Below are 12,464 nucleotides of genomic sequence, written 5' to 3' on the forward strand. Positions count from 1 at the left end.
TCAGAAATTTGTGGCCCAAAACACACGTTTACTGTATGTATAGCCGAGGCTGCGCATAGCCTATAGGCTATAGGTGGGCAGCTCACTAAATGTACATGCCGAAGATGTGAAGGACGCAAGAAGGACGCGTTTATTACCGGCCCGTCGTCATCACGGGGATTTATTGCCGTCTCATACCGTCTGAAACCCTGGCTTTTTGTTGTCAGTTATCGTTGATGTACATGTGTGAGCTGAGAAACGACCGCTCAGGGTGGGTGACATCCTGACGCAGTAAAAAGTTTAATTGAAATTCGCATTCTGCAACAGTCACAACCAGAAGCGTGAGGATGAGCTAGCTAGCCAGCTTTGCATGACAATTTAACAATTTATCTTTTATCGAAAGGACTACTACGTGCTGGCAAAGTAAGATAAAAAAAATAGCGTCCGCCAATGTCCATGATGCGTACAAAATAAGTATCGTCCGTCTTTACTTTAGTTCCAATTATTTAGTAGGAGCATGCTTTGTTCTAGGTTTAATCTTGTTTCTCTTGAGGGATAGAGGTCTAGGCTTTCCTCGAAGGCGGGCGTACACCCCACAGGCGTTGCAAAGCTGTGCCCCAGTCTTGCTACGACGCCAGACTGACGTATGATGCGTCCGACAATGGCTGCACTCGGGACCGATATAATTCCCGTCCGAGGAATCTGTAGTATCCCCATCGTCAGTATCGGCGTCAATGAGTTCCTGAGGCCGAAATTTATTTCGTTGTTGAAGATAGAGGCCGCAAGCGTTACAAAGCGTCTTGAAAGTTGTCGGGTCCCTTCGCCAGAGGGGGGTCGATGTTGCTTGACAATGTGAACACTTTTTCGCGACGCCCGAACGGTCCAAGCTGGGCCTCCGTGACTTAGCCGGCGGACATGCGCTGGTAGAATTTTGTTGGTCATATGCTGGTGGAGGCGATGGTGAGGGATGAGGTGAAATACGGTGAAGGGAGGCCAAGTCGGCCGCCGTCATGGAAAAATGGGGTGTATACGACGTCAAGGGATTGGCCATGGATGTAGGCATAATCATATTGTTCCAGGATTGGGCGTCGAGTGGTGAGATTTGCAATTGGCTGTTCCAATCTACAACGGAACAAGGAGCATTGATACCCAGAGATGCCGGGTCTCCAGAAACGTCCCATCGATCCCATCCCAAGTCTCCTACAAGGTTTACGGAGGGTTGCCTGGCGCACGGCTGTTCAAGTTTGTGCTGAGCGAAGCCGTGAGATAGAGGAGGGTCAAATGAGGAGGGCATGTAGTTTCGTGAAGAGGAAGATGAGGAATAGAAAGGTGGTTGAATGGTGCGACAATCGGGAAACGACTCTCGAACGTAATTGTTTAATTGTGCCATCCCTCTATTTTGCCGATATTGGGCGGTCAAACGCTTTGAAGAACTGGAACGGTCGTGCCCTACAAATGTTATTAGAAGAGGGGAGAGAAAGACCAGCATCTGACTTACCAGGGGACCAACAGTCGTCAAAGCTCGGAAGCGATGATGGAAGCGAAGATGGATACGATGAGGGCGGATAGCCTCCCAACATTGAGGAGTGGCACGAAGAGTGCATTGATGGGTCTCTGTCCATTTCGAAGAGAGCGTTGAGGAGATATGATTGTTGAGCCATTAGCGTCTGAGGCATGCTGCAAAAGATCGTGAGTGAGACGCCTCGTTCGTTTATATAGCATTACCAAAAGGTTCGGTGCCAAATTGGTGTCGAGTACGGTAGTATCGAGATTCGAGATCCAGGGTCCCTTTGAGATCTGAGCTAGTGACGATCTTTGCTGCAAGCCAACCGTTTGGCAATTGTCCAGCGACAGTTTCTGCCCCGAATTCGTTATGGAGTTGAAGACCGTCCTAAGTATGTGTGAAGAATAATGAAAAGACTCAAGACTCAAGAGCGTCCTATTTGTCTATTTCCGGCTCATGACCTCCCGAACCATTCGAACGAAACAAGGTTCACCAGATTGATGTAGATCACAGGGCTGTAAAGGAAATACGATTATGGGTTCCGTGACGTAAGGACCAAATCCCCCCCCTACCAACGGCCGAATCGGCATCTTGCGTCTAGCTTCCCAAATGTGGGAAGGAAAGCCGTTGATTGTTCAGGAGAAGTTCCAATGAAATCTTGCTGCGATTCAGGGGGATTGGCGTCCTAATTCATCCGCGAGAAGAACCTAGCAAAGGTCCATCGACGCGATGTTCTCAAATGAATTTTGAAGAAGTAACACACCTTCCAAGCATTGCACGCGCTCGCAGAGCCGAATAGAGGCGAAACGACGCTACATTTCTTTCCGTCTCAACCTCATCATTCTGCGGAACGTGGCGGGCGTGAATCGAGAGTACTACCACGAGGTAGCAAATTAATCTCTCTACTTGCTGCGGGGACATGAATGAGCCTCGCTTGGTGTTTTGCTCTCCTCGAAATGGCTCATTACCCTTTCAATCGCACTGCGGCTGTCAGCTGAGTCATGATTTTTGGATAGAGAGGAATACCAAGGCAGGAGCATGAGGCCAACCGCAGCTTCTTTGGCGCCGCCCAAAGGTGAGCTGCGCTGGAAAGGAAAAAATCAACAACATGTTGAATAACTTATACGGCTTAGTTTCCAACAAAGAAAATCCGTGTGACCCTGCCTTGTCCATACTTGAAGGATTCTGCAACCTTCATCCTTTGTTGGCATGGGCGGCGCGACAAGGGTACTACCTTTTCCACCATCGTCGAGTACTACCTCGACGATGGTCAAATTGAACACAAACTCGGATGCGCCTTGTCCCAAATATAGCAACCAACCACCATCAGGTACCCATAATTTTGGATTGGGAATATTTGACAAACAGAACGAGTCATTCTGAGGCTGTGGAAAAAAGGCGGCTAGAGAAGAGCTGAGTCGGCGTGGCATCCGGTTCATATCAGCCGCATTCATTGGAGGGGTCTTCTTCTGGGCAGAGTTCCACCTGATGGATCACTGGCGATTGTCATATGAACGTGCTTCGAGATCCCACGGCCCATGGTGGTCGGAGGGAAGAGGCCCTGAACGCGGAACATCTGATTTGTCTCTTTGTCTGTTTGACGGCTTTGGGGCACAACAACTCTTGCAACAACTCTGCTTATACTGACCGGAATCGGAGTGATTTTGAATTTGTGTCCAGACTAGCCACTCCAAAGCTCCAAACGTTCCAACCTTCATGTTACTACAATCTTTGTCTCGAGTCAGACCTGCGGCGTCTTTTCGTGTATACGGTGGCAATACCGATTGGCAGTTGCCATCACCAGTCACAAAGTCAACTTGTCGGTATCTTCACCGCCCTCGCTGGAAATAATGTTGGAGAATGTTGCAGATTACTGCGAACCGCGTAAGTAACTCCAAAAATCAAATTAAACCTCGATAGATGTAAAGCGGTGCTCTCGATGTTTCACCCTATCAATGGTAAGCCACGTTCAAAAAAATTACTCGGGATTCGTTTCTTTTTCAAGGCCGACGAGGACAAATTATCAACCGCGATTTCAAGTCTCGAAATGGAGGACTGCGGTACTTGTCCCAGTCTCCACTGGGTCTCCACCGTGGAGCAATTATACGATTTTTTATGAGCGCTGAAAAGATTGATTTTACCATTACTAGGACAACTTGAAAATACGTACGCAGTTCTGATCCTCTGATTCCTGTCCAGTTATCTTGTATGCTGTGTTTTATCTGCTTGATCACCTGCAATTTCCCGACATTTAACCCCGTAAGGTTACGAATTAGGCAATACGATAATAGGAAAGTGCCAAATACGATCATTGCACGACTTTCAACGTATGTAAGTCCTAAGGTAAGCTCCATAGAGCGCGGGGGACATACCCTTAACTTGAGTTTATGAAGGAAATTGACGTCGTAACTCTCCAAGGTGAGACCGTGCTCGGAGTTGGAAAGAAGCTGGATTTGAAAAAATGCGCCTCGCTGATCCGGAGAACCCAAAACCTGAGTGGAGCTGGCTGTTAAAATCCGAATACCTTCGTCCTTGGCGGAGCTGAGAGGTCGGTGGATTGTCAAGAGCGCCAGGCGCGAGCGGATCCATGTGGAATGCACCAAGAAGGCAATGGGGTGATTACGAACTATCCCCGCCATGTTCGGTTGCCATAAAAGTGGGCCCCCGCAAGTGGGCTTGGCGTGAAAGCCTTACGGAGTCCTTACGAGTCGAGAAGGATCGTGAGCGCTGTGATAGGAGATTGTTCAATTTGACCCAAAGCCCTTCCAGCGCTTGGGGCAAAGGTCGACGTCATTTGATTGAACTGCATTTACGAAGGGCTTTGAGTGAGCGGCTTGGTGTGGTTGAACGATCGACGTTGGACAAGACTCATGTCCAGATGCCTAAGGGAGGTTGTGGATTATTATGACTCGAATTGAACGCAAATTGATCAGGGACGCCAGAAGTGAAGCTTCCCGGGAGGTTCTTACGCTGGGAAGTTCCGATTGCACTGAATAAAGAGAAGATAAAGAAGCGTGATGTAAGTTCGGACGAGATTAGATTAGCACGCCAAAAGGGTGGTCCTCCGCCTGGATGCACGGAATAAAGGCTCCTGACTGGTATAGTGGAGAAGATAGAGGTCGGAGACCGTCTATAATGAAACACCGATGTCGGTCGTCATCATTCCTTGGTGGCGTATTCAATAACGACTTGCTCGCGATCACCTTTAGACCGGAGGCATCGGTACGGTCCGTCGTGCGGAGAAGTTGGGGTCATATGGTGCAGAAGTTAATGAGGCTTTTTTGATCCTCGCGGCGCCAAAACGAACGCTATACTTGGGGTCGTTACTTTTACTGATGAGTCTATTCTGAGGACAGGGCTATCTTGGGCATCGTTCGAGAAGTAAACCTCTGCGAACCTGCGGGCAGCACGTACACAGCCTGTGAAATAGAAGCCAATTCCAAGTCATGGGGCCCAGAGGCAGGCTGTTCCTTTCCTTACCATGAAATGCGATGGAGAACGCGTATAAAAATACAGCATATCTCATCAGACTTGAGTTCAGTGATGAGAAGCGCCATATCCTCGGTGAACATGGTCGTGGTCGTGGCTGGTCGTCGTTGGAGAAAATGGGTGTGACATGTCACAACACCTGACATCCACGTCACAACCGTTCATGCATCCACCACGAGTCTGAGCTCAAACGATCCCTTTTTCACTGAAATCCTACGACGCCAGGGCAAATTTGTACGACGATGTCGTTTTTCAGCCGTCTTTTTGCTAAGGTAAATCCTCGTTCGTTTCAACAAAGGGTTTTGAATGGGTGTAACTTTTTCTTTCAACAGCAGAAAGAGGAAGATTACGAGACCGTTCTGTCAAATCTCGCGGATGACATCAAGAAGCGCCGGGTGAAGCTGTCTGAGATCAGACTGCGCGAGCGGCGGGCAACGTTATTGGTGACATTGTACACACTGGCAACGTGGGTGGCGTACGTCAGTCTCTGGTACGTGGAGTACCTTCCACAAATTCGGGATAGCGCCGGTGTGAGGAGCGTGGGTCTGGAAAGAGCGGTAAAGGCATTCCCAGTGCTTATTGGGCCTATTGTGTGCGTTATTCGCAAGATCAGTTGTGCATCATCAGTCGCTCATCGTGATCGTCACCTAGCATTTTGTTCATTCGGAGGATCGTTCAGATTTGGTATAAACGAAAAGGGGACGCAGAAGGTCCGTTTTCTGACCCTGTATAACTATTGTGAGGCTCACGCTGGATTCAGAGAAAACGGTTCAACTGCTCATGAAAGAGCGGAGGACCAAGGTAGAGGAGATAAAGAAGAAAACAAATTACTATTCCACACGAGATCTTCTTCAACGTTACGATGACTCAACTCCCACCAACACCCCCGTCATTCCACGAACTCTCCCCAGCCAGAACGCTCCTGGCCTACCTTTTACCCCGATTCGCCAACCCGTCCCCCAACACCCAAATTTGGGACAAGCCTCTGGTGTAAATCCTCGTCTTGCTCGTGCGCCTTCCCCCCAGTCGTACTTGCTCATTTTTTAATTCCTTAATAGAGGTTATGTCGCCACCGTTTGCGGCAACACCGCCGCGTAAACAGTGGTATGACAAGCTGGCCGACAAGCTGCTAGGTGACGACGAGCAATACAATGTCTCTCCAAGTTCTCGATACGCACTAATCTGCGAAAAATGCTTCGCCCACAACGGTCTGGTGAAGGAGAGCATGTGGGAGGATGCGCGTATGTTTTTCTCTTCATCCGCATATCTTATCTAACGTCCTGCCTCTCAGAATACTTGTGTATGAAGTGTAATCACTTCAACCCTTCGATGCGGTCGAAGAGGCAAGCACGACTCAGCCAAATATCGCCTGCCAGCTCTCCCACCTCGTCCCCAATGAATGAGGGTATAACTGCTCATTCCATCCAACTATCCCCATCGCAACAACCAAGCAACGATCCACCGACCGTGGACGCTCCCAGCTCAGCTAATATGGACGTTGATTCATAGGGGAATTCGAATGTCGATCTGTAGGTTGGGGAGTTGTTGGATGTTCAATATGTAATCTCTCCCTGTCATGCAGCATTATCATACTCTTTTTTCTCTTTTTATCAGGTTGTGGACGCTCTGATGTTTGCCTTGAGGTCGTTTGACAAACAGCTGTGTGATATGCATCTGGGACCTGGGTTACCTGGGTTACCCCGCCCTTCCTTCCAGGTACCTTACCCCACCTGTCTAGGTACCGAGGAATTTGTGGCGCTGTTCCCCCTCGCTACTTACGTATACACCGATGTTCAGGAGGAAGAATGGGCGTTCAGTGTGACCTGGCGCTTACTGCACTGCGACCACCCCACCTCTCTAGCGACCCCACGAGGCATCGGAGGCAAGGCTGGCAGGTAAGGGACACTTTCTGACCTTCTTTCTTATAATCTCAGACCCTCTGATTTTCATCTCCACAACGTTGCCACTACCAGCAGAATGACTGACCTCTGGCCCCAACATTCCATTCGGGATTAAGGGAAAAAACTTTCATGTTACGATCTCGATAATGTTGATAAGGTCCTTTCTCATTTGCAGACCTCCCTTATTCGACTCAGTGTCGCATCTCTTAATCAAACCAGATCCATTTCTTCTAGATGGTCTCCTGTGGGTCTCCTCGTCATTACGAAGTACCCGTCACTGCAAGACTGCGCGCTGCGCACGTCATATGTAACACCTCTCAAAACATAACTTGACAGGTCGTGTACTTCAACCAAGCCAAGAAATAGCGTTTGAACTCGGACCGCCATGACTCCGCAGCACCCTCTGAATGTAACTTGGGAAAATCAACCTGCTACAGTGCTGCTGCGGTGACTCGTTTAAAGTTCAAGGGTAAATCCAAGCTGAATCCGGGTATATTGACCGCATCGCTTGGAAATTGGGGTTGGTGAGACTTATGCCAATCTCTGGGTCGAAGTTAACTTTAGGCCTTAGATTCCAATCCTCGATCTATTTTTTTTTTTTGCCTTATTGAGGCTGCGGAAGGGCCGGCTAAGCCATTAAATCGCTTTTACGTCCCCCAATCATATGCCTGCACACAGTAACCATATTCATGCAAAATACATGTCCTGATAGGAAAACGAGGCAGATTCCGCGGGTCATGCCACACGTGCCAATGTTGCTCGATAACAACTTTGACCGCGTTTACGGCAGTGCTTATGATTTTGGCTGAATGCAACTCAAATTCCAACTGGTTGATTGGGACACCAGTGATATGGAGTGCATGAAGAAAAGCATAGACTTCGCTACCATGTCGTCAATCCGAGGAGTGTAATAAATTAAATAAAGAGATGAAGTTGTGTTCGGAACTCGATCGTAACTTCAAGAATTCAGACCAAATGGCAGAAATGGAGTCAAAAGTTGATAATGAAAATGGCTACCATCCACATTTTTAAAGGACATTTGTTCTACATTTGCACAAATTGAATGCTTGAGCGCCCGATGCCGCTGATCGACCTCCGCGGTTTAAATTGCTCGTGGCCAAGGGGGTGGCGGAATGTGGAAAAGAGACCAACACTTGTTATTTTTTTTTCAGAGTCCTGCTTGACAGCCCCCTACCCCTACCTTCCTAATAGAGTATGTTTTTCCCATGCTTATGTTTTCAGAATTTTTTTTCTACATAAAACGCGAAAACATTTGACAAATCTCACGGCGCACGCACGCAGCCTGTATTGCAACCTCGCGCTTTGCACATCACCACCCAACCACAGTTCTCTCTTCCTTTTCCCCTGCCATGAGACCCGAGGGGTATTTTGTTGTATGGTTTTCTGGTTAAAAAAGCTGAGGACTTCTCTCGAGATAGAGACAGTCCAGTCACGCCATCGTGACCCTGGACTGACCCTTTCCCGCTTTCCCGCGCCCTGGATCGTCTCCCTGCACACAGCCTCCTTCCTCTTTCGGTGTTCCACCGTACGATCACTGATCGTCCTGTTTCACGTTTAGTGGCCTCCTCCTCCCCTGCCTCCAACGCTCCATTTACCAGGTCGCCGTGGAACTAGTGCAGGCGGCTACTTGTCATGTCGCCGACGAGTTCCTCTCAGCCGTCGCGCTTGTCTGGGAGCTTCACGAGCTCTCGCAGCTCTTTCTACTTGTCTATTTTTCCCTCTTCGTCGCTCCCGATCTCCTGGCCCTCATCTGCGTCGCGATCGGCAACGCATTTGGAATGGTCTCGGACACGATGGAGGTGGAACCGCGTGCCCCTCTCCTCCCCCTCGTCGCTCAGATGAACAAGCAGGCCAGCGCGATGAACACAGAACATAAGCTTCCCTTTCCCGGACCACTGAGCCCTGACGGCACTCGAGACGTACGATATCTAGCTCTGTAAGTTCATTTCACAGAAAGAAAGATATCAGCTCATTCAAACCACAGGGATGGGCAACCCAAGTCCACTCTCAAGGAGTGGTGCCGCGAGTTCAGACTCCCCGTTTCTGGCAATGTCCCTCAACTGATGGAGAGGCTTCGTGAATACAGTGGGGATGACAACAAATGGAAAAGGTGAGCTCATTGAGTACCGTCTTGCAATTAGCCGTCTCTAACCTTGCTTGACACCTTCCAGCCTCGGCGCAGTCAAGATGCGCTCTCATAAAGGCCCCAGATCATCCGGGAAACCTCAACGGCACCAAAAGCAATCCCAGGTGCGATGTGCAGCACTGTTCAAGAGCAACCCCGCTCTTGATGCGCCTCTACGCGTTATGCACGCCTTGCCCACGGAGCGCTCGATGGATCGTCGGACGGCTCAACAGGTGGCGATGGTGGTCCCTTGGGTGAGTCACTCCCCTCCTTCTTGACCAACGTCGCCTGACGATAGAGTTCGATTGCAGGCACAGAATTATGTCAAATGCTTCCCGTACAAACCACCTGCACAGAGGAGCGGCGAGGCACGATCTCCCTCCGACTTGCCATTGAATACAGCTGGTGGGAGGGATGCCTCTGCTGTATCCTCTTCCCCCACTGAGGTTGCCAGCCCTCTCACACCTGTCCACCTATATCTACCCTATTCCCTCCCTTCGGCTTCCCTCAGCAGATTTGAGGTTCCTTCTTGCTTGGGCGGCCTTCCCCATTGCCCACCCTCCGATATCAGCATGCAGTCCCCCTCCACACCGCTCATTGAAGGGGACAGAACTCCAGCAATGGACATTGACCCCAGCCCTCTCGACCATTGTCCAACGTCGCTTGCTCCTTCCTGCAAAGTGGGATTTGTGCAGACTTGATCACTGACCCTGGCCAACGGCAAAATGCTCACGTTCACCTCAAAGGATGTTCCGGACCCAGCCTACATTAAAATTAACAAAGATATTCGGCTTCTGGCTTCTATGTGGGACGACGCCTCTTCAGCGTGGGGTGGAGTCTCTTTCACCACCATTCACAGACATCCCATCCCACTCAAATTCTGGCCGACCCTCTACCGGTACTGGAAGCCTGCCATATGGAAAGCGAAGAAGGGTGAGTGGTCCAAATGGAAGGTAAGTTGAGACTCTCGTGTTTGGATTTTGTATCTCAAGCTCACGCAACACCCCTTCCAGACTATTGCAACACGATATCTTCAGGGGACTCCTGAAGATTTCAACGCGGCGTTCACTGTCAACGGTCAATTGCAATCGTACACCGCCATCGAAAAGGCGATCACTCAAGCTCGCATAGCAAATGATCGGATACTGAGTGTGAAAGCACGTGAGGAATATGGGGCTGATTTCGATCAAGTGTTCTTATACCGGCGAACTCGAGATGGTGCTTGGATTGTGATGAGCAAGGACTCAAGCATTGCTCGTCACTACTGCCGCCTTCAGGGAGAGGCTCAGGAAGATGAAGAGGGCGATTCTGACGAGGGAATTTGATTAATTGGCTGATATAGTATATTACAACTACACTTGTTATTGTTCTTTTTAAAAAGTATCTACTTATCTTAACCTCAGGCACATGCACAAGTACGACCACATGAATAACACTTGACTGTTGGTGCAATACTTGGATTGAAGAAGTCTTCACGTCTTTCTGTGGGCACGTCATTCCACGACATCAAATATTTGACAATTGTCATGTGTGTGAAGTCTGTGCTCCACCCACCCCATTCGCAGATGCGGCGAATTGTCCAGCGCCTCTCTGATGAAAGATATTGGCAACCTCCTCGCCGGAATGAGTGAGTGCCATATGGAGAGGGATCAACACCAATGTCAATCAAATTATTCCTGAAGCATTCCAGAAATTTCTCTGTGCTCTGCACCAAGGCCGAAATAATCAATTGTAGAGCATAAAAATGATGTGGACACACACCATGGGGGTACTCTGGTTTTGGAGGATTTGCTCATGCTTATTCATTTTTGGGAAAAGAGGGCCTTGCTTAATCTTGGAGTATTCAATCCATTCAGCAAGTGCAGTTACAGGACACAAGTGACGCTCTGCCTCTGAGAGCTGGTGCAAGACAAATGGCTTGATGTCTAAGTATGATAGTTCAATCATCAATTCAGCTGGTCCCTCAAACAAGTTTCAAATTACTCACCTCCATTCTGAGCAGTCTTTCTGAAGGGCAATGTAAGTTTGATGCAAGTTGGGGAAATCAAGTCAATATCATGTGCTTGAATCTTCAAAACCTCATCAAAACGCAGAAGGCAAAGGAAAGAGATTGTGTATGCAAATTGCAGCAGCCGACGTGTTTGGCCACCCCCCCAATCCTCAGTTGTATCAGATTTTTTGTGGGAAGCAACCTCACGGATTTTCCAATTCTCTTCACAGTGGTTGAAGTGGTACAAGTCATAGAGCATTTTCTAACACCACAAAGTCATTAGTCTTATATTTGGCAAAGAACAAAATTTGTTTGAACTCACAGATGTGATTGCCCGTGCACTTGTTGCAGTTTCCCCTGCTTGAACCTGGGAAATAGATTAAAACTTGGCCAATGGATAGTTCCATGAGTTTACAAATAAGTACCTTTCTTCTGAGAAGGCTAACAATATAGCTTGAGACAGCAACAGACACTGAGGGGTTCCCAACCATGTTCCCTGTACTAGAGTCCTTGTGCCAAGGGAGTGTACCAAGTCCATAGATGCGGCCAAAGACATAAGTCATTGATGCCCGCATTTTTTGAGCATGTGCATATGTTGACCGCTCTTGATTTACATCTTTATCCGAACCATCCAGGTTGACTGAATCACATCTGATAATGTCATTGTTATTTGTGAATTCAAAATTGATACCACTCACTGATTCATGATCCAAGCTGTTATGTAGAGTGGTGCATTCTCATGTGGAGTTGCGCTAAAGAAAGAATCATTGGCCTTGATGAGGCCCTCTTTCACCAAGAAGGTGTGGCATTGGGCCTTCAACCTAGTATACAGGTGCAGTCAATAAAGCTAAAATCAATGCCCACCCGAAAACCTAATATACTCACCGCATGTATTCATTGTCAGTACCCTCCGTAACTCCCTTTGAGGCTTGCAGCACACCATCCTGCAGCTTTGCAAATGATGGACTTGGGTTATTTGAGGGGCTGGCATCGTCAGGTGTAGTTGGGAAAATAAGCTCTTTCTCTCCCTCAAGATCATCCTGAGCTTCTTGCTCCTCAGCGCTCTCAGACTCTGGAGGGGCAACAAAGCGCTGAACTCCAGCAAAGGCAGGGGCAACAAAGCCAGTACTTTACCATCCCCCACATAATCCACATGGACTCCACTGGATTCCACTGGATTCCACTGGATTCCACTGGACTTCACTACATACTGGCAATATCCACAAATCTGGACTCCACTGGACTCCCAGCACAAAACTGGACTCCACTGGACTGCAAGCACAAAACTGGACTGGACTGGACTGGACTGGACTGCAAATCACAAAACTGGACTGGACTGGACTGGACTGCCACAGACCTAAGTTAATCCAGAATTCCTCTTCAAAACAAAAAATAAAATTGAAGTATATTCATTAATTAAATTAATTAAATTTACATAGATTCTATGTTACAGAG

General features: G+C 48.4%; 3 protein-coding genes across 3 annotated transcripts; 2 read left to right on the forward strand and 1 right to left on the reverse strand.

Moving 5' to 3' along the window:
* Positions 1-481: 481 nt before the first annotated feature.
* Positions 482-991, reverse strand: LACBIDRAFT_227966 (uncharacterized protein; the record flags this gene model as incomplete). Its single annotated transcript, XM_001874333.1, has 1 exon — positions 482-991. One exon carries the CDS (start codon positions 989-991, stop codon positions 482-484), a length of 510 nt encoding a protein of 169 aa, XP_001874368.1.
* Positions 992-5,214: 4,223 nt separating this feature from the next.
* LACBIDRAFT_301960 (uncharacterized protein) lies at positions 5,215-6,481 on the forward strand (the record flags this gene model as incomplete). Its single annotated transcript, XM_001873681.1, has 6 exons — positions 5,215-5,244; positions 5,305-5,564; positions 5,624-5,682; positions 5,733-5,981; positions 6,031-6,213; positions 6,264-6,481. 6 exons carry the CDS (start codon positions 5,215-5,217, stop codon positions 6,479-6,481), a joined length of 999 nt encoding a protein of 332 aa, XP_001873716.1.
* A 1,762-nt stretch (positions 6,482-8,243) lies between these two features.
* Positions 8,244-10,344, forward strand: LACBIDRAFT_321394 (uncharacterized protein; the record flags this gene model as incomplete). The annotated part of the gene is made up of 7 exons (XM_001873682.1): positions 8,244-8,257; positions 8,453-8,830; positions 8,879-9,004; positions 9,066-9,273; positions 9,376-9,699; positions 9,803-9,952; positions 10,057-10,344. The coding sequence occupies 7 exons, from the start codon at positions 8,244-8,246 to the stop codon at positions 10,342-10,344; spliced, it is 1,488 nt and encodes a 495-aa protein (XP_001873717.1).
* Positions 10,345-12,464: the final 2,120 nt, after the last annotated feature.

Source organism: Laccaria bicolor, genomic scaffold (assembly GCF_000143565.1).
Source record: "Laccaria bicolor S238N-H82 LACBIscaffold_1 genomic scaffold, whole genome shotgun sequence".
Classification (NCBI taxonomy): Eukaryota; Fungi; Basidiomycota; class Agaricomycetes; order Agaricales; family Hydnangiaceae; genus Laccaria; species Laccaria bicolor.